Source organism: Emydura macquarii, unplaced genomic scaffold (assembly GCF_026122565.2).
Source record: "Emydura macquarii macquarii isolate MOO-44397 ecotype Brisbane River unplaced genomic scaffold, CSIRO-AGI_Emac_v2 contig_1253, whole genome shotgun sequence".
Taxonomy (NCBI): Eukaryota; Metazoa; Chordata; order Testudines; family Chelidae; genus Emydura; species Emydura macquarii.
Genome location: NW_027131390.1, coordinates 59,365,609 through 59,386,312, shown reverse-complemented (window position 1 = coordinate 59,386,312; position 20,704 = coordinate 59,365,609). Strand labels below are relative to the sequence as shown.

General features: G+C 37.3%; 1 protein-coding gene and 1 long non-coding RNA gene across 2 annotated transcripts in view; one reads left to right on the top strand and one right to left on the bottom strand.

Annotated features, from left to right (window-relative positions):
- Positions 1–18,674, top strand: part of LOC137154114 (uncharacterized) — a 36,400-nt gene extending 17,726 nt beyond the window's left edge. Inside the window, exons 2-3 of the long non-coding RNA XR_010920078.1 lie at positions 16,852–17,017; positions 18,435–18,674. This is a non-coding gene — a long non-coding RNA (uncharacterized lncRNA). The remainder of the gene's footprint in view (positions 1–16,851; positions 17,018–18,434) is intronic.
- The window catches only part of RFTN2 (raftlin family member 2), a 50,148-nt gene that overhangs the window by 3,701 nt on the left and 25,743 nt on the right, over positions 1–20,704 (bottom strand). The window contains exons 7-9 of the mRNA XM_067549835.1: positions 18,382–18,503; positions 15,433–15,536; positions 3,972–4,050 (exon numbers count right to left, since the gene is read on the bottom strand). Coding sequence (XP_067405936.1) covers positions 3,972–4,050; positions 15,433–15,536; positions 18,382–18,503 — 305 coding nt within the window. The remainder of the gene's footprint in view (positions 1–3,971; positions 4,051–15,432; positions 15,537–18,381; positions 18,504–20,704) is intronic.

Genomic DNA, 20,704 nt, shown 5'->3' with positions numbered 1-20,704 from the left:
TAAAGCCCCTGCTGTCCGAATCATGTTATTACCTGGCAATCTCAACTTTTGTAGGAAAAAATAAAGCACATTTCTAGCCCTTATAGCTGCAGAGAAAAGCTTGAAACTGTGAACCCTAAAGACTCCAAAATGAGAGAGAATCCCAAATTTACTGGTTTTAAAATCTCATGATTTTTTAAGCCAATCTCATGATTTTCAGAGCTTGACTCATTATATTTAAATGTTGGGTCTGGCAATGCCATTATTTACTTTGTGCCATTCATCCAGGTTAGACACTGAAGTAGCCTAGTTAGGTTCACTTTCTGGCTCTCATGCACAATATTGTGCTACAATGTTTCAGTTGCAAATGGTTTAGAGGAATGTTTAAACCCAAACAAAAAACTTTTTCCATCAGAATTTTATTTTTAAATAACAGAAACACATTTCTCTTGATCTTAGATTTTGTTATTATAAAACTTAAACTTTGGGCCTGAAAAGGTTTCTTGAAAAACTACACTTGCAACATAATGCAAACTTCACAACAGCCATCATAAAAGAGACATAGGCAGAAATAAAATACAAGTCAAAGTGTAATCCTCAGCACCATGGAGGTCACATAAGTCTCTTTAAGAAAAAAGGAACATTATTTTGCCAACGTTTAATACCTCATGTATATCAGATTATAACTAGCCCGTGCAGGGATCATTTTAACGAGAATCTATTCATTAAGGGGTCCTAGGGCAGAGGTTAAAAATGGAGAATGCTTCAGATCTCAATAACTGAGTTTATACTTGAAATCTATCTGCATAGCACACAGCTTGTGAGACAGACTATGTTAGTCAGGCAGAATTAGTAAGCATATGGATTTCATCCATTAAGTGGAGGTATATACGGTTCAGAATTGTTTGTTTGCTAATCCATGGTCATTTTGTTGAAATTTATCTTTTATGACATTTTGTTTCTTTAGTTAAGTTTAAGATTTAGACAAAAATCATGTTATAAATGGAAAAATAGGAAAAGTTTAAAAAATGCTATTCAGCTCCAGACTGAACCACTTACTCATACATACCACACTGAAATGACTTCAGTGCACTGCGATTTCTGCTAGAGAAACAAGGCATTCATTAGTGCTAGAAGGGGCACATTTATTTAGATACTGAGTTCTTTTATGTTTTATGTTCAGTATGAGAGTAGGTAGATACAAATCACCTAATCCTTATTTATAGACTTCCTATATGTTAATATTTAAATCAAGGGGTTCAGATTACAATGAAATAAAAGAAAGGGTGTTTTGTAGCCAATCCTTATGGTTCTCTGCCTTAAAGGATGTAAAGGTCATTCTACTGCTGATCACCACAAGATTAGGTGATGCAGAGATTTAAACGGGGGGGTACAAATGTCTTCTGTCTTGAACTTCAAGGACTCTTAAAAGATTGGTCAATCACTCAGATGGATTATTTTTATTGAACCATAGTTTACTTGGATTGTAAACCTCTCACAGCGGGAACCTTTCTTAATTGTTCTGAAATTTACCATGAGCAGCTATGCTGCTTTGGAGGTGGTGGTGATAATGATAATAATAATAATTAATAACGTGTATGGTGCATTACAGAATACAGGAAGACAATGTCCCTGGGAGATTATTTTACAATCCATTTTATACATACAATAATACAGGGGGGAAAAAACAGGGAAAGGAAAACACCAGAAGAGTCACATACTTTTTGGTTTGTTAACAATTGACACTATATTTGGAACTAACAAGATGTCATCTTTTTAAAAATGTAACAAGTTAAATTAGTAAGAGTATAAAGTCAGGCATGAGAATAGGAATAAATAGCAGGATTTGAAGAATATAAGTGAGGACGTTTGGTGCACTGAAGGAAGGAAATTGTTCCAGGCACAGGGGCAGTGTGAAAGAAGTTGTAAAGCCACAACCTGAAGCCAAAAGACAAAGGATGCATTAAAATCTTCCTAAGAGGAGGAATAGGTGGAAGTGAGGGCTGAGATGTAGGAAAGGGCAACAGCATATGGAGTCTTGAAGGCCAGGAGTTTATCGTTTATGAGTAAAGAGACAAGAAAGCGTGAAAGGATTAAAAAGTGCAAGTATGTGGATGAGGAGAATGTTTCAAGACAGGAGATAATTTGAGCTGTGCATGTTTATTAGATTGGAAAGGGAGGTATAGGAGGCAGGAAACAAGGTGAAAGAAGGAACAAGGTGTGCGAATTTATATATTTTATTTGATCATCTTCTGTTGGTGAGAGAGACAAGCTTTCACAGAGCTACTCTTCAGGTCTGGGAGGAGGGCTGAGAGAAGGAAGTTATGCTAGTCTAGGCAAGAGATAACGAGGGCATGGACCAGGAACAGAGAGGGAGTGGTGGATTTCAGAAGTGTTGTAGAGAACATAGTACAGGTCAGGATGTGGTGACAGCTTGGATGTGAGGAGAGATTTGAACCCTTCCTCTCCTCCTGACTCCAAAGTGGTGAGCTTGAGACATTGGGAGGCTAATGGAGCTGTCAACACATATGGACAAAGGGAAGGTGTCATTATATCACAGAACACTATTACAAAAGTGTTTATCTGTGAAGTTGCTAATGTGGGGCGGGATACAAATCTGCATTTTCTTACAAGGTTAAGAATGCTAGCTCAGTGGAGAGGCAAATCTAGCTAGTGGAAAGTGAGACCTACACATGAAAGCCAGAAAGAAAATAAAAGCGAAGCTCCATGGTAGGAGATTTGCAAAGCTACTTGGCAAAGGAAAGCTCACTAGTTCAGGGCTTGTCCTGCCTTGCCCGCTGGGGCTGGGCAGAGGACAAGGTTTACTATGCTGCATATACGCAACTGCTTGTGTAACTCTGGCCCTTGACAGTGTGTGGTTGTTACCACCAACTGTATAATGCTCAATGTGCCTTTTATAGCACTACTACTAGGAGAGAGTTTCCCAAATAGAACAAGGAGCAGCTGAGGTTCAGCAGCTGCAGGAGCTATTTTGGGCCTTTTATTGTTCACACATTTTTTCATGTGCAGGGGTGTGTGCAAAGAAATAAAAAAATTGACTGATTTTGGAGGGAACCGGGCATGTTCTGTGCCCCTGCTGGGGCCCCAGGGCAGAGGAGCTCGCTCTCCCTCCCCCTCAACCCCCAGGCTGGAGGAGCTGTCAGCTCCTGCCAGGACCAGAGGATCCCGCTCTCCCTTCAGGGCCCAAGGAGCCCTCTCTCCCACTGCAGCCTTGGGACCAGAGGAGCTTGCTCTCCCTGGGGGCTGGAGGAGCCAGCTCTCCCAGCCGCAGCCCTGGGGCCAGAGAAGTTCTTGGGCCCAGGCTTATTACTGGGGGGGTGCCCCTGCTTGCCCCCCCCCCTTGTGCAGGCCCCTGTTCGTGTAACATATCATGTTCTCTTACACAGCTCACCTAAAGATTACGCATAATTTCACACAATATATTCTTCTCAGTGAGTTTTGAGGTCAGAATGAAGTTTTCTTTCTCAGATGGAATACCAGCAGAATTTGTATGGTTGCAGTGCATTGAAAGGCTTGCCAAAGTTCTTGAAGGAACTAGCTACAGGATATATAACCAGAGAAGTGATTAACTCTGGAAACAATATTTCAGTCTCAATAATAGTTTTTAGGCTATATATAAGCTATTATTTTCATGCAGTTACTGCTTCATTTATTAAATAACTGCATTGCTGGAGAAAAATTGAGACAAAATGCAAACCAGTCAAGAAGAGGAGAAAAAAACCCCACAAAAACTCCAATCCGACCTACTACTGAGACAACTGCTGATATCCTCCAGAAACCTGCATCTAGCTTTCTATAGTTCAGGGTCATTCTATCACTCTTTAGTCCCTGATTTTAGACTGTAGTTTGCTTCTGTATGAAACTGAAAATTACCTAAAACCGTTGGAAAAGATAAATTAGCAGCCACTAATATCTGTCCATATTCAACTATCTGCTCACACTGACTCAGTAAGAACATAATCTCTACTCACCTCTGGAGTCTGAATGGTTGAATTCCACATAACAGGTCTCTGAAGGAAAACAACTTGCTTTGTGGCCAGATTTCCTTCACTGCAAGTTAAAGCAGATAAATGTTATTGCCTCTAAAATATTAAAATTATTTGTAGCTTGCTTTTGATTACCTACACCTTTCAGAGTAACTGTACATTTTATGATGTACACACAACTTATATTACAGAGGGAGTTGGTAGCACCACCTATAATTAAAGTTGCCTAACACTTTCTTGTATAATCCTGTTTCAGTTGCTTTTAAATTTGCCAAATTTTAGCCATTTGGACTGAAATTTTCCATGCCAGTGCTTGCCTCAGCCTGAAGTTTTTGGAAAGTTTTAGATAAAATAATTCAGCCATTTCTGAGACCGAGATAAGGGAAAATGTTGTCTTGCCCATGTTAAAAAATTCTTACAAACCCCTTTACTGAGAAGCTGTAATGATGCCATATGTTGGAGCAGGGACTTGAAATGTAGCTGATGGAGGTGGGTGGGGAAATGGGGTGTCCTTGTAGCAGGATGTTCCTTTTACTGCCCCATGAAAATCCAGGATATAAACCTATGAAAATTGCAATTTGCATATGCTCAGTAGAGATTTGTTAGAGTTTGTCAATATCATTCTTTAAAAATTCTGTCTGCACCTAGCATTCCTGGTCCTCTCAAAGCTCTTATGTATCGACTGTAATGAGCATGCGCCTTCTCCACAGAACAACTGAGTGTGCTCTATCCCAGGGCTTGCGGGTGGAGGGAGGGTAGGCAGGACTCTTCCTGCAATTAATCATTCTTCCTGGCTGCTAGGGGCTACTGTGGCACCAGAATTGACAGTAGAAAGACACACACTCACTCTCCATGCTCCTACTGCTGGCTCCTAGGCAGTGAAGAGGAAGCCACCTGACCTGAAGTTATAGAGAGAGGTGAGGAGCAGACTGGGGGTAGGGATGGAAAGACGTAGAGGGAAGCAGAAACAGGGACATGGAACAAGGGCAGAAAGGTCTATAGGCCAGTAAACCATACTCTCTCCAGAACCTGGAATCAAATCCAGGAGTCTCCACATTCGTCTCTTGTCAAATAGCTGTGAAATAGCAGTGGCAAAATCTGTGTCTCATCATTCTCTAGTGGCTGAGTCACATAGAGGACAACAACCTACTACTACTGCCAGTTACACAGTTACTTCAAGTAGTAGAAGCCTATATATTCATAGATAACCTTAATTCTGGCATTTACCAATTTTTAGTGCTTAGCTTTGCAACCCTAATATTCATATCGTTTTTGTTTGTAATATACATAAACACACCTATGTAAACATCTTGTATATGTGTGACTGTGAACATCTATAATAAGTTTTCAGTTCTGATAATTCAGTAATTATTAGCTTTGAATATTTAGACTTTGTCATTTATTCTTTTTTCTCCCCTGTGACATTCCCAAACCAACCATCATCATGACACTTTAACCTTTGCCAAAGATGGCTGGGGAACTTGAATCCTTCTTCAACAATTCTCAGGAGTGCTCAGTGGACTAGCAGGCATGGACTTCTCTGTGACTGATGGTGGCTGAATAACAATTTTTATTATGCAGGAAAGATCTCTATGGGCTTGTCTACATGGTGCATAGGTGCATGTCAGTGCACAATTCTAATGTGCTCCAATGTGTTGTGCACTAAGTGGCCTGTGTGAGCCCTGCTGGTGGTCACTAAAAGTTCCCTGGTGTGCATTAATGGAATACTGTCTGAAATGGGTCGATGTTAACACGCTCTAGGGAATTTATAACGTGTGCCAGCAAGGTCTACACAGGCCTGTTAAACAGCAAGAGTTCTGTGGCACCTTAAAGACTAAGAAATTTATGTGGGCAGAAACCCAGTTTGTCGGATGCATGACCAGGCCAGTTAGTGTATCACACGCTGGTGTGCATTAAAATACACACCCCACTAATGGGCACTACTGCACCATGTAGACAAGCTCTAATCTATTTGCTACTGCAAGTTCTTATGCAGAACAACAACATCAACAAAAAGTATAAGAAGAATCACCAGCATTTTCTAAAGATACATAGTGAACCCCCAACTTAGAATACTATTAGTTGTCAATGCAATTATATATATATATATATGCAATTATATATATCTCAGTATTTTTAAAGGTGGCAGCTGATTATGTAATTGACTCTAATCACCTTTTAGCATGACCATAACTCCCAGTGGTAAAGGATAAAGAAGGCTATTTCTCATTGAGGACAGAGTTCATTTAAAATTGCTTTGACAAAAGAGCAATTTTATGCTTCCAGAAGGAGGTATTAACAAAAACACGACACTGCTATTTTCAGAGCTCTGTTCAGATAAATGTTTGAACTTGAATTTATTTAAAACATTAATCTGAAATTTAATTCCAACAGTATGTTTCTTCATGATGAGATAGGACATGCTATAATACTATTTTAATATAATTAAGGACTCCTCTGATTGGAAAAAAAATCAGACATTTATGCTCATTCAGTATTATTTTTTCACTATAAACATTTTTCTTTGCCCACATATTGTGTGTACTCCAGGACTGTTGTTTCACTACATGAAGAAATCAATCAGTTTGGATACTTGTAAAAGAAATAAATACCATGTATTTTCTGTAATTCCATACTGTGATTATTACACACTGGGCCAAATAATTCTGTTCTTAGCTACATTGGTGTACATTTCAGTTACAGTGGAGTAACTCCTTGACTTCAATTAAGATATTCTGAAGTCACACCAATGTGACTGAGAGAAGAAGTGAGCCTTTCCTATAGTTTAAAAATGTTGAACTCAAAGATGAAATTCATCCCTTCTCACTGTGTTTCTGCCTTCTCTTTGTTCTTTAAAGGAGAAATTATCCTGATCATCCAGGAGCTGCACAAATTCCAAAATGTAGTTGAACTCCACAGCCACCTGTGCTCAGCTCTTCAGTGATCCACTACACAGTAGCATGCAGGGGAGAGAAGAGAGTTTGTGATTAAGTACAGTGGGAATCTATGGATTAAAGTAATGTAATCTTAAGAGATGTCTGTGAATGCACTACAAAGCTGAGACATCTTTTGCGTTGGACACTTATCTCTCTGTAGCCTAGCAGAATATCTTTGGTGTGACATTTGACTTAGCTGGGACAGCCCAATAGTTTCTAGGACAGCCTGCACTATGTAACATTTAAAATGTTCCAATTATTTACTATTTATTCAAGTGCTACCCAGATTGTCTAAATAGTACAATACTGTCCTATTATCAGCCTGTCAAGATAGGCTAACTGTTATGAATCCTATGACTTATGATTGTCAAGAGCTGCTGAAAGTATGAGACACAGGGTTCTTTGTATCTTTGTTCCCCTCACATTTTACTGAAATGTAAATACATGTTGGCTTTTATTTTTATGTGTGCAGTTAAAGGATGCAGAAGCAAAGAGTTGGATGAGTAGATTACACTTCAGAAATTGTTATATAGTAGGAATTTTCTACTATAAAGTTTAAAGATGAATCTATCTTTCTGGAAGTTTCAAGTATAAATATTTCTATTTTAGCACTTTGTTGATAAAGTGTTAACATTCAAGTTTCAATCTTTTTAATGCTTCTCTTGAAAGTCAATGGGACTTTCTTTCTTTGACCTTGCCTTCTCTAACAAACTATAGACAGACAGACTGACACAACTAAAGACCCACTCCAAAACAAAAACACTCTACTGCACACACTTTTCCCCCTGGGGAGAGAATCAGAGAATAAACACATGACAGATCTTAGTCACATTACTTAGTGCAAGCTGGAAAGTGCTCGGATACTATGGTGAATCTATATAGTATACTACAGAATGGTAGTCCTAAATCACTTAGGTGCTTTTGAAAATCTCACACTAAATGAGTTTAGTAATGATGAAAGGTGCCAGCTGGACAGCCCTAGTCCAGTGGCCTCTATGAAATCACAGAACAGCTGCAGCATGAGCCTAGGAATGCAAGTTTCCTCACAGTGCCCTGCCATTATATGTTAACCCTACCCAGGAGGGGCTGCCAGTATAGTGAGAGTTTGTTCCTGTCTCTGTGCCCCCTTTGCTGAAACTCTGCAGTGGAACCATGGCAAAGGCAGATTGTTTAGGATCTTCTGTATCCAATGAATGATGGGGTGGAGTCAGTATTTGGCCTTTAGAGCTGTTCATTCTGCTGGTCTGCAGACTCAGCACTATATTGGTTCATGTTTAGAGAGAAAGTTTTCACAACTATAAGAAACTTAGTTTTCTAAAGAAATTAAAGCTTACATTTTCAGAAACTGAAAAGGCCACAAGATAAGTGCTGGTACCACCATGGAAAGGCCCACTCTGACCCAATCCAGGTTTGCAACAAGTGTCCTCAGATTCTCTTTGTGGCTCTGTGTCTATTACAGGAGTGGATGGGTGAGGTTCTGTGGCCTGCATTGTGCAGGAGATCAGACTAGATGATCACACTGGTCCCCTCTGACCTTAAAGTCTCTGAGTCTAAGTCTATAATGAATAGAAAACATTGGAAATGGCATGTTTTGCTAGTGACTAAAAACTATTTTCTGGTAGGAGCCGGGCAGTAACAGACACAATGTGTAAAGTTTGCACTGCTACTCCTGTGGATAAAAGGTGTCAACCCAGCAGCTATTATAAGCTCTAAATCCACAATATAATAATAATAAATAATGGCTCAGACTATTTCCTATGTGGAAAATACCTACATAGGAGACTTTTACATAGGGGAAGAAGAAAGAGGAAGAAAATAAATTACTATTTTTGGAATCACCAGATACTGAACAGTAACAATTATTTTTGCTGTACACTAATCCACTTCTGGATAATATGCAATAAAGTGCTGAAATATCTGTGAGGAAAGGTTACACAGGGACATGGTATTTTATCCCTAGACAACTTTTTTTTACTGGGGGAAGTGCTATGTGTTGACTATCATTTTAATAAGTAATTCTGTACTTTAAGTAAAATTGTCCACTTTTAATAAAGTGAGATAAATGAGCTTCTGTTCCAAACTGTTTCCTTTATTTAATAATGAAATAGCCACACTTTCATGGGGGTTGGGTGAGGCGGGGAAGAGGAAAGGTCCCCGTTGTTTATGCCCAGGTGACTACCACTGGAAGATAGGTGGTAAGGTGGAAGGACAGAACTTACAGCCTTATTTAAAATGGCCACTGCTATATAATGGTGACCGTTTCAAATACCAATAGTTTTGCCTTTGCACACTTTTCTTGGATGGAGAAAATAAACAATCTTAACAGACTCTGTGGTGAGGAGTACAGCCCTCTGTCAGTTTGCCCATGCTACTAATGCTTCTTGGTCTGGGGTTGCTTAGCTTCATTACCTCCATGAATTAAGAGGAGAGGCAAATCTACAGTCCTCTGGTGTGACCAACCAGCCTGTTTCTCAGAGTCTCCTTGCATCTTGGTTAGGGTTTGGTCTGGGAGCTTCCTGGGTCTTACTCACTGGAGTAGGGAAAGAATACCGTCTCCCTTTGGAGGGTATGTGTACACTCCAGCCCAGATAGACAGATGCACACTAGCTCTAATCAAGCTAGTGTGCTAAAAATAGCAGTATGGATGTTGTGGCACAGACTAGCCCAGGGGGTTGGGTGGGCTTGCACTTGTGTGGCTAGTCCATGTTGCAATGTCCACCCTGCTATTTCTGAGTGTGCTAGCTCGAGCAGAGCTAGTGTGTTTGTCTACTTGGGCTGGGAGGCATGCTGCAGTGTAGACATACCTGAAAGGCTTTAAACTTTCCTCCTGCTTATATGCCTGCCTCAGTGATACCAGGTGGGATTCCTCTCTTTCTAACAAGCAGGTTGAACTGTTCCTCTAGCATGGAGCAGGACCTCTGCCTGATTTTGTATAAAACATGTACATCCCATCTTGTATACAGCAACAGAAAAACAAATATTAAGCTTTTAAATGTTTACACTCTGATCAAGAAAAGAGGGGATGGTGAATGCTGGGTAGGTCACAGGCAAACTAACAATTTTTAAAGTCTGGCCTTATTGATATGCTGCACATGACAAAATAGCTATGGGCTTCCGTCACAATAGAATTGAATGACAGTGGGATTGCCACAGAATTTAAATTAGAGAAAATACACAAAATGAGCTATTTCAAGTTTTCCTCTCATTCCCACATTCCCTCTTTCTCCTGAGCCAATGCATTATGAGAACTTAGGCTAAGTAATTAGTGCCAATAAACTAATCAAGCAATGTCAGATTTTTGCACTATGTTTGCATGGGTGCTTGTAGACCGTCTGTCCTGCCCATTTGCAGGGACTATAGTGGGGGAAAAGAAGGTCACTCGAAAGTAAGGCTGCTGAAATCAATGTAGGGGAGATGTTTTTCCTTTTATTTTTTTCTGTATCCTTTTTGGTGGGGTGGTGATGGGAGAGGAGCACAGAGACTCTTTTGTAAATCCCACTGGAACTTTGTCTGTTTATGGTGTGTGGGCCATAAATTTATCCTCTTAATATACATATGATAGTTAAATCAGTCCTTTAAAAAATATGGAGCTTGTTAAGATTGCCACTAGCTCTGATTCTGAGTGGGCTATTTGTCATACTTGAATATTGTGCATATGGGGGATATCATCATGCAGGACATTTCAAGTGTTTAAAATGAAGTTTAGGGGCGTTTCCTAGGAAAAGAAACTGAGTTGTAAACTCTAATACCAAACTCAGTTTGTTTGCGATCCTGAAAATAATGCTGTGCCATTAGTTTGAGTTAAGCAACATTCAGACTTTCCAACAATCATGGATGAGTTTGAAGAGTTCAGTCTCTCTGTTTCCAACTGGGGAATCCACCGCTACAACAGAGAAACTTCTTCAGAAAATTTCTGAGGACGAGACTTAATTCTAGACTCCCAGCACTCTCTTAATTACATGAATTTAGAGTAGATCTGTGTCAGTAAATATGGTAGCATTAGGCATTAAGCAATAGATTTCACCCAAAAAGCTTTCTCCACCACTAAGGACAGAGGCACCAAATTTCATTTCTAAAATAACTAATATTATTATCTTAAGCACCTGAAATTTTGGTAATTCCCAAGATCTGGCAAATAAATTCTGAATCTGCGCAACGTTTTCTTACTTCACGTTCAGAATTATCACACGTCTTAACTACATTTCATTCTTGCCTCTAGCAAATTTCAACAGACCCCCTCAATTGTTGCTAGCAGGATAATAACATCCATCAGTAGCTCAAATATTTTAAAAAGTCACAACAAGTATCCATTTCTCCAAGACACTCTCTGCTGTACCCCAATAATAACAATCACAACAACGCTGATCCTATGTGGCAAAGTCACTGCTTGTTTTTCAAGTGTCATTGCACAAACATACAGTGCTGTACGTTTTAGGTCCTGATGTTCGGCTTCTCTGCTATGTTTTTAACAGAAAGAAAATAGCTTTTAAGAATAATTCCTGTGTCCTAAATGACATAACCCCTGAGATGGGGAGTTAGAGGACAGGGCTGGCTCACCAGACTCTGCACAACTCTCCCTTTCTCAGATCTGAGACAATAATCCATGAGCTGCTGCTGTCATGCCTTTATAGGAGCTTTTATTTTGTAAAGTAAAAATTCTGTTGCAAAAACCAGGAAAACTATAAAAAAAATCCCGAAATAGGATCTATAACTTAAGTGTATCAGACCATGCTGGTTCAGACAAGAAACACATGAAACAGCAAAGAAAGCAGATCACATGAAAAAATCTGGTTAGAACTCAATCCTGCTTTCCTTAAATGTGAGTTTTTTTACACTAACATTAGTGGGAAGAGAATTAGTTTTGTAAATGTCAGTTTTGAGACAGTCACGTTTGTACATAGAGAAACAATGAGCATTAAGTGATTCTGTGTGATAAAGGGAGAGGAGTGAGAGAAAATAGTAAACTTTTAAAGAAGGAATTAAAAATGGAAAACAGATTTTTCTGTTAACATATCTTTACTTTTAAATAGAGTTTCATTAAGAATTATTTTATATAAGTTAACTTTGTTTAAAGTTATGGAAAAATCATTTGCCAGAACTCCTAGTACTCTAAAGAACCTCTCAAAATGTTCCACTTAATGAAATAAAATGTTAATTGTGACTGTTTTTAGCAATTTAGCCTATTGGATACTGTTTCTGAAACCTGTTAATATTCTATCTTGGTTTTGAGGTCAGAGTTCAAAGTCTGGGAAAAGAACAGCTGTATAGACTGCACAGAATGCTCTTCTGTATTCAGACTTTGAATTTGGATTCTTAGGATAATCTACTGCCACAAACGATGGCATAATGCCTATCACACAAACACTAACTATTCACGGAATTTCTTCTTTTTTTAAATAACTATATTGAGGCCTGGAAATAGTAATTATCAATATAAATTCAATTATTCAGACCCATGGTATAATACATTCTTCTTTATAAAAATTTTATCAATTCATAATGTCCCTTTTATATAGGGACCTAAAATGAATCTCATAGGCACTATATAAATGTAAGTGATTTTCTTTCAAAAGCACTTCACCAGACACCCTAATGCAACATATATTTAACAGTACACACAAACAATATCCAATAATTTAGGACAGGAAACAAATACTTTATCCAGTGGAGATTTTTTTTAACATAGGCATAATATAATTATCCAGGTTCAAAACTGGCTAGGATGCAACTTCCCTCTTTTTTTTTTTTTTTATGGCCACAACTAGTAACAGTAATTTTATGCTTTATTTAAAAGACAGCACACCTCAAAGATTCATCACATAAGCATCAAGCTGGGGTACTGGGTTGACAGTAACTCAGGAGTACCCACCTACTGAATCATCAAGAGCACGTCCTGCAGCACATGGCCTTTTCTAAAGTATTTCAGTATTTCTCCCCCCCTTCCCCCACTTTTCCCGCTTAGATGGCCTCACATCCTGTCTACAGGATGATGCATAAGTTGGATGATTTTGCCTGTTACAAGTGGTGATTGAAATGTGCAAAGAAACTGATCAGCAGCAGTTCAAAATAATTTGCCACCTGCTGCCACCACCAACGAGGGTGAACCAGGGCCTGAAGGGCTACTAGAGCTTCTCCATAGTTCTGGGATTTGGCATAATTTTTTTCCATCTTTTAGAAAAGCTCCTTGCCTCAGGCTTAATTAATATTTTATATATAGGCTGCTGGGTCAAATAATACAAACTTTTAAATGGTCCTGTTGTAAGCACTGTAATTCACACTTCCTTCAGTGCTCCTGCTTTTGCTTCTGATGTTGTTTTGGTGAAGAAAGTTTTCCTCAGGATTGAGTTAAAAGGGTAACAGCATGTTGTTTCACACTGTATCCCCACCAAGAGAAGGGCTTAACTTTTTTTTTTTTTTTTTTAAAAGCAAAAGCTTAGAATTTATGTGAAATTGCAGGATACAGCAAAATTGTGCAAACCCCCGAAAACTCACAAAATCTGCCATTTTTTGTGTCCAAAACTATCTCCTGTCTGTTTAAAACAAATTGTTCTAAAGGAATTTTATCTACCACTGAGAAAATAGTTAATGGAAATAACCCCCTTCAAGTGGAAAAAAAGGTGAGTTAGGAACTGTGTCAACTCACTTGAAACAAATTCCATTTATTTTAAGCAGTTCTTGAAGCATTCCACTCACATCCAACTTATGCTAGCTTGATTCATGCAACTAGGTCCTGAGCCAAAGCCTACTGAAATCAATGGACATCTGTCTCTCCATTGACTTGAATAAGCTCAGGATCAGGCTCCCAGCATAGCTCCAGCTGTCAGACCTGTGAGTCCTCTCTTTTCATGGGGAGAAAGGCATGGACCAGGAGGTAAAGCAGAAATTTGTATAGTTTAAAATTAAATGAGAAAAACTGAATTTCCTCAAGACTCAAATTAGACATGACTCAGTTCATTACTTTCACTGAACTGAAAAGGCAGCTGCAGAAGTTCTCTAGCCTAGGGTTTTGATAGGGAATGTTTTGAGTATCCCTATCATTTTATCATAATCTTCACTTTACAGTGTGGGTTATATTTTTCTTAAATTTGTTGTTCAAATATTGTATTAGTATTGAATGTTGTCATGTAACTCCAAAAGAACTGGATTTGTTCTGGCTTTTTCTTTAGTATGTTTGAAGTTTGACTATGTAGTTGGTCACATGGTATTTCTTCCATAATATATGTTTGGGATTGCATATGCTATTGACAATAACAGTACTGACACCTTCTCCTGAACTGAACTGTTTTAAAATTATGTGCTAAATATATGATTGATTGATTTAAAAAGATCATAACAGTACCAAGCTAATTAACTGGTCAGAAATACTATTACGCAGATCTGCCTTTGCTGAATTAAGTTTACAATACTCAGCTAATCAGTTTAATTTTTATAATAATTTAAAATTAACTAAAATTCATTTCCATATCTAATTTAAAAACAAATTCCATACAGGACAGAATCTCTGTAAATGCCACAATTACTCTAACACTAGGCAATCTTAACTTGCTGGGAGCAGAATTTAAAGAGCTGTTTATGCTGACTTTAGGGTTGCACTTGCCCTTTTTTATTTTGTGTATTACCAAGAAAAGCCACGTGTAATTTTTTGTTACAATAGATAAGGTGAAAATCTGCTCTTGGGGCAATAAGGTGGATCTCAGTTTTGATAGTCTACTTTTCCTACGTTCATGCATCTCCTGTTGACATCTATGAGATTTCTACATATATTGTGAGAAAAGAATGAGAGCTGAAATCTGTTGTGCAGATCTGAAAAGTACAATTTTGCCTTTAATTTAAAAATAGATTTATATTCTCTGCATTAGAAAGTGTGTGTGTGTGTGTGTGTGTGAGAGAGAGATGGAATTACCTGACGTGATGAAAAATGCACCAATAGTTTGCTATGAACATGATGAAACATGGCACATGCATTAAAGGAGATGAACAGGTTCAATTTTGTTGAATTAGCACACTCCTTAATTTACTATAAATAATATGTGCCTGATCTTGTGATAATGTTATTTCTTGAGTGGTCCAAACAACTTGTTTCTATTCTCTCAGACCCTGACTCAGCAAAACATTGTTGTGTTTAACTGCACAAGTAACCCCACCCTAATTCATTACAATTAATTGGATTAAGTAAAATATTAAATTTTTTCCAAAATAGGAATGGGATTATTCTCATGCTTAGCATTAAACATGTGCTTAAATTTTTTGTTGAGTCAGGGCTGCAGGGCAATCCAAAACCCTTTGAAGTCAATGGCCCTAAATCACAGGGCAGGTCTTTAAAATCCACAAAATTTTATCTAAATCAAGCTACTTATATCCTGATTCTCATTAACATTATTTATATATTCTTCCTTATTACATACAGATTAATTAAGTACACAAATATACACTCAGTAGTTCTCTGAGATTCATATTTATAATACATTCCAGAATTGCATATTTTATGCTTTCAACTACTTTCTGGTTACCTGTCATGTCGGATGATTGGGGTAGGCAGTACACATGTAAGAAGCCATCCAAACTCAGCCAGTGTGTGCAGTAAAGGTCCATAATCTGTTTTAATTTCACATCCCTACATTAATAAACAAATATAAAAACTAGTAAGTACAATCTGCACAGTTTTTATCTGTATTTCCATATATAATATAACAAATTATAACTGACATTATTATTTTATTGCAGTAACACCTTGACACCAAGGCCTAATTGTGCTAGGGGCTATACATCCATATAACAAAGAGACAGTCCCTGCCTCAAAGAATTCATAATCTCAGTGTCAGACTACAGAAAACAGGTGGATAAAACAAAGAGATGAGGATATTAATTCAGGATATGCATTTAGGACTAAAGCCCTAATTCTTCAAGATACTTAAGCAAGTGTGTCAAATGCTTAATGTTAGGTATGTTGGGGCCTAAGAGAAAATTTCCAGTTTGGATATAATAATAGAATAATCATTTTTTTAATAGTTCCAGAGGGGTAGCCGTGTTAGTCTGTATACAGCAGAAACAACGAGAGTTCTGTGGCACTTTAACAAATTTAATATTTGTAGACATAAGCTTTCGAGAGACTTCAGCTCTCTTCTTCAGATGCAGTAATACAGAAAACAGGTAACACAGAGGCATCTTATAGATATCCAAGTGCATTGAGAACAATGGGGGAGGTGGAGTCCGGTACTTAAGACCTAATGATGACCATTGAGTAGGAGGTGAGAATGGGTGAGCAAAGTAATTTACCTTCGGTAGTGAGATAGCCACTCCGAGTCTCTGTTTAAAACTGCTGAGTTAGAAATGATCTCAAGTTTGACAGATCATTTCTAACTCAGCAGTTTAAACAGAGACTCAGAGTGGCTATCTCACTACCGAAGGTAAATTACTTTGCTCACCCATTCTCACCTCCTACTCAATGGTCGTCATTAGGTCTTAAGTACCGGACTCCACCTCCCCCATTGTTCTCAATGCACTTGGATATCTATAAGATGCCTCTGTGTTACCTGTTTTCTGTATTACTGCATCTGAAGAAGAAAGCTGAAGTCTCTCGAAAGCTTATGTCTACAAATATTAAATTTGTTAGTCTTTAAAGTGCCACAGTGCTCTCGTCATTTTTTTAATGACTACATTGATATTTTTACCTGATTTTTTACTTTACATTCTGAACAAACATGTCATTTAGTTACTGAATAAAGCTCAAAGCTAATGATTTTTGCAGGTAAAAATTTAAAGGAATAATTATTAGAACAACATATCAGTATCTAGGAAAATATTATTTTTAAATATTATTTTAAATATTATTAACAACCTGTGCAGATGCAAAACTGAACAAGTCGACTTCTAAATGTGTTAATTTCTTATAAATCAGTTTTACCATACAATTTTTCCATCTTTTCCAGCAGCAGTTCCTACCACATATGAACATTCCCAGCAGCAAGGCGGACAAATGGCCTTCACCATATAGGCAACATAAAAGATCTCTGGATTATCTAGGTTTAAAAGCAATTGACTTTTCCCTTCCCATCTGTGGTTTCTCTAGGATTTTGTAGCAGAATACTTCTGTGTGTAAGTATGTTGCACACTAACTGGCCTAATGTGGATCCTGCTGGCATGCACTAAAAGTTCCCTAGGTCGCATTAACGTAGTGCTGTTTGGAGTGGTGCTACTGTGGCTTCTTAACAGGGCATCTCATCACAAATAAGTCATTTAGATCAAAAGTTTTTGTCCACTTAACTCAAACTCCTAAGTCACTTAGGTGTTTTGCGTACTTGTTTGCTTTCTAGTGTTTAGAGGAAGAGATCTGAACACTGTACACAAGGGACTATGCCTGGATCAAAGACTGAATTCCAAAAGGTATAGTTCCTGAAGGATGGCCTAGATAAGGGCTAAAGTTGCCTTCTTTACTTCATGAGTTGTTAAATGTTAAATTTATTCTAAAACAGTTGATCAGGCTTCAGGACAGCACTGAGTGGAGAGGAGTGGGGAAATTGGCAGCTTTGGAAGGAGGGAATAAAACAGAAGAAAAAATAAGGGCAGTATAAGTATACAAGGATCCAAGTTTTAGGAACTGTGATTATTCAATTACCAATCAAAACTAGATTTCTGACTATAGAATTACAGAAAATAAACCTGGAAAAGAGATCAACTAGTCTGTCCCACTGTCAGTGCAGTAATTATAATGTTTTAGAGGACTGCAAGTTGGAATTTTTGAAGCCCAGTAAATAAAAACAAAAGACATGAGGGGTATAACATTGTATCCTTTTATAAAGTGTGCTGAAATGACACACTAATAAACTGCATAAATATTTTCAGAGCAAAAGTTGGTCTATAGGCAATAAAGTGGAAGGTGTATTCTGAAGTGGAAAATGGAGTTTGAGAAGGGTAACACTGTAACAGCACTGATTAAAAAGATCATGTGTGATCAAATTTACTGAGAACAGAGGGACTTTTCTGAGATTATGGGACTTGACCATATTGGAGATTGAGAAACTGGTTAAAGCAGAAGACTTTAGTTCTGTGGTTAGTGGTCACTTATTTAAATCAACAATCTGGCATGAAAATGTTTAATAAATGAATGTAGAAAGAAATGAATTAAAATACATTTTCAAACATTACATAGACTGTAAAACAAATAAGTCACTCTTAAGCAGTGAAAAAGATGACTTTTTAAATGTATTTTTGATCAAATTCCTACATTACATGTAGAGTCTGATTTGCTAGATCTTACTTTCCTGTGTTAGTGATTTGATTACAAATACACAAAAATTCAGCATACAGTCTTATGATTTCAGTGGTAGTCTTGTTTGTGTAAAGGTAACTGCAAAAACGCATCCTAAACTTATATCTAACTTTGATACAAACATACTAAGAAAAACAACACAGAAAAATTAAAAATAAAATGTTACATTGCTAAATAAACAGTGAATTACCTCAATGACAGTCCATTGTTCTACAACTATTGTGTCATTTCCTTTCCTGTTAGAACCTGGAACTCCTGAACCTTCTTCTTCGTATATAAATAATCCATCTAAAGATTTGGGCATTTGGTCTCCTGTGGAAGCAAGGACACGTGTAAGGTGAACTATAAAGACTTAGGCCCACCTCCTGCAAAGATGTACACACCTTCTTAACTTTATACACTGCTTGTAGTCCCACTGAAATCAAATTATCTGAGACATCAAATAAATTCATATATAATGTTTTTTTCCAGCTGTCTCAGTCACAACTTTGTAAACTATGAAGTCAAATTCTTAATCAAATTACTCTATTTTCCCTTTTCTATAGGGAGCCAACTATTAACCAAATGCAACTTTCCATATTATTAAAAGCATTTACAAGCAAGTGCCATATTTGAGTTTGAATTTGTTTTTTATACAACAGAAAGATAACCACTGTTTATGAAGCACACAGATACAGAAATGTTATTCTCAACTTTGAAATGCTGCAAGTATGACCAAGATAAATATGATTGGTGGAGATGGGAGAGGATTTAAGATAAACAAAGCAAGAAGTACAGTGTGAATACACAGTTACTTAAAAAAATATTAAATGGCCACAGGAAAAGCCTGAAACAGAAGTAAATGTAGGAGGATTCCTGATGGGAAGGAAGTTTCAGAGAGCACCTCCCTAACTTACTTCTTGTGGGAGTTTGATAATATCCAGCTGGCCCAAACTAAAGCTGTGCATCATATGTTGCTTCATTTTCTGTCTTTGATAGCATAGTGCATCTCCTAAGAGCCATCTGGAAGCCCTTTCTGTAGTGGTACCTCAATAGCCGAGAATCTTAAAAACTAAAAAAAATTAAACTAAATTTAAACAGAAAATAGAAATACTCTTCAGAATATCAGCTTTAAATCCTCTCCAACATACTGTAAAGACAAGATTGTCTCTGTGACATAACTTATGGTTATGCAAAAATACTGTCATATTGTAATATGATTTGGAGAATAACTGAAAGAATTCCACAGTTGATCTGACTTGGAATTTTACCAGATGGGCGTAAATTTTCTAAATATGGTATGAATTTGACCATCTCAAACATCAGTTTCCTAATGCAATGCTAAGTATTAAAAGAATCATAATAACCTTACTTCTTTGTGGATCTGCATTTGCAGCAAATCTTACCTGTTTTCAGAAATAAGAGTATTTTAAATGATATATTTACAGTCATATATGCCTATCATGCATGTATAGAAATAGAGTATATAATGTTTCATTTTTATGCACGCATGCACGTGCGCGCGCACACGAAGTGTGGTTGGGTGTGTAAATGTGTGGGTGTGTATGTATGTATGTGATTGAGTGTGTACACGATACACCTGCACACATTTATTATGGTTTGCAAAAAGTTATATTCTATACATTCATTAACTGCAGAACTTCTCTTCAGGTTTTAGGCAGGTACTTGAAATAGTCAAAACTAGGAAATATTTTAACCATTAATATCTCAAATATCTTGTCAAATAGGTCTTCCGGATTTCAAGCAATTATTGAAATAAAAGTCACCTCTCTGTGCTGAGATATTTTTTAAAATTCCAGCATTTGTTTTGACATTCATAAAACATTTTGGGTCAGATTCCTAACTGGTGAAACTATCAACTTCAGTGGAGTTTCACTCTGAATGCATTTGGCCCTTTGTTCATCTTGTCTATGATAGTAGTTTACCATTTCTAATGCTAGTACCCAAAACAAATGATAGAGTGTAATATTTTTAAAAATACATCATAGATGATAGTTATATAAACAGATGAGCAAATAAAATGTTGCTATGGTAGCTTTTTCTGCATTAGAAAGAGTGTACTTTTTCTTTCATTAAAATAGGAATGACAGTTCAACTACTCTAATAAACAGAATACTGTCAAGTTTTGTTCTTATAGCTTCTGGAAATACCTCTGTATTCTTTGCTAAAATGCTCTTTTGTAACTTTCATAGGGCCTGAGCCAAATGACCATTTCTGTAGCTGTTTGGGCTACATGTGTTATTTATTTATATTGAAATAATGCATAAAATGTACTAGGTGATGTACAGACAAACATGAAGACAACCCCTGCTAAAGAGAATGTACAACCTATATAAAAAAGTGAGGATAAAGGATGCAGCACACAAGCAAAGTAGTCAAGATGGTGGAAGGCACACATCTTTTAAATTCCATTTTAATTAATTAATTAATTATTGTTCTGAAAGGTTTTAGATTTCAGCTTTCTGAAAGGCCCAAATATTCAACTGATTATGCAAGTTTTTTAGGTTGACATC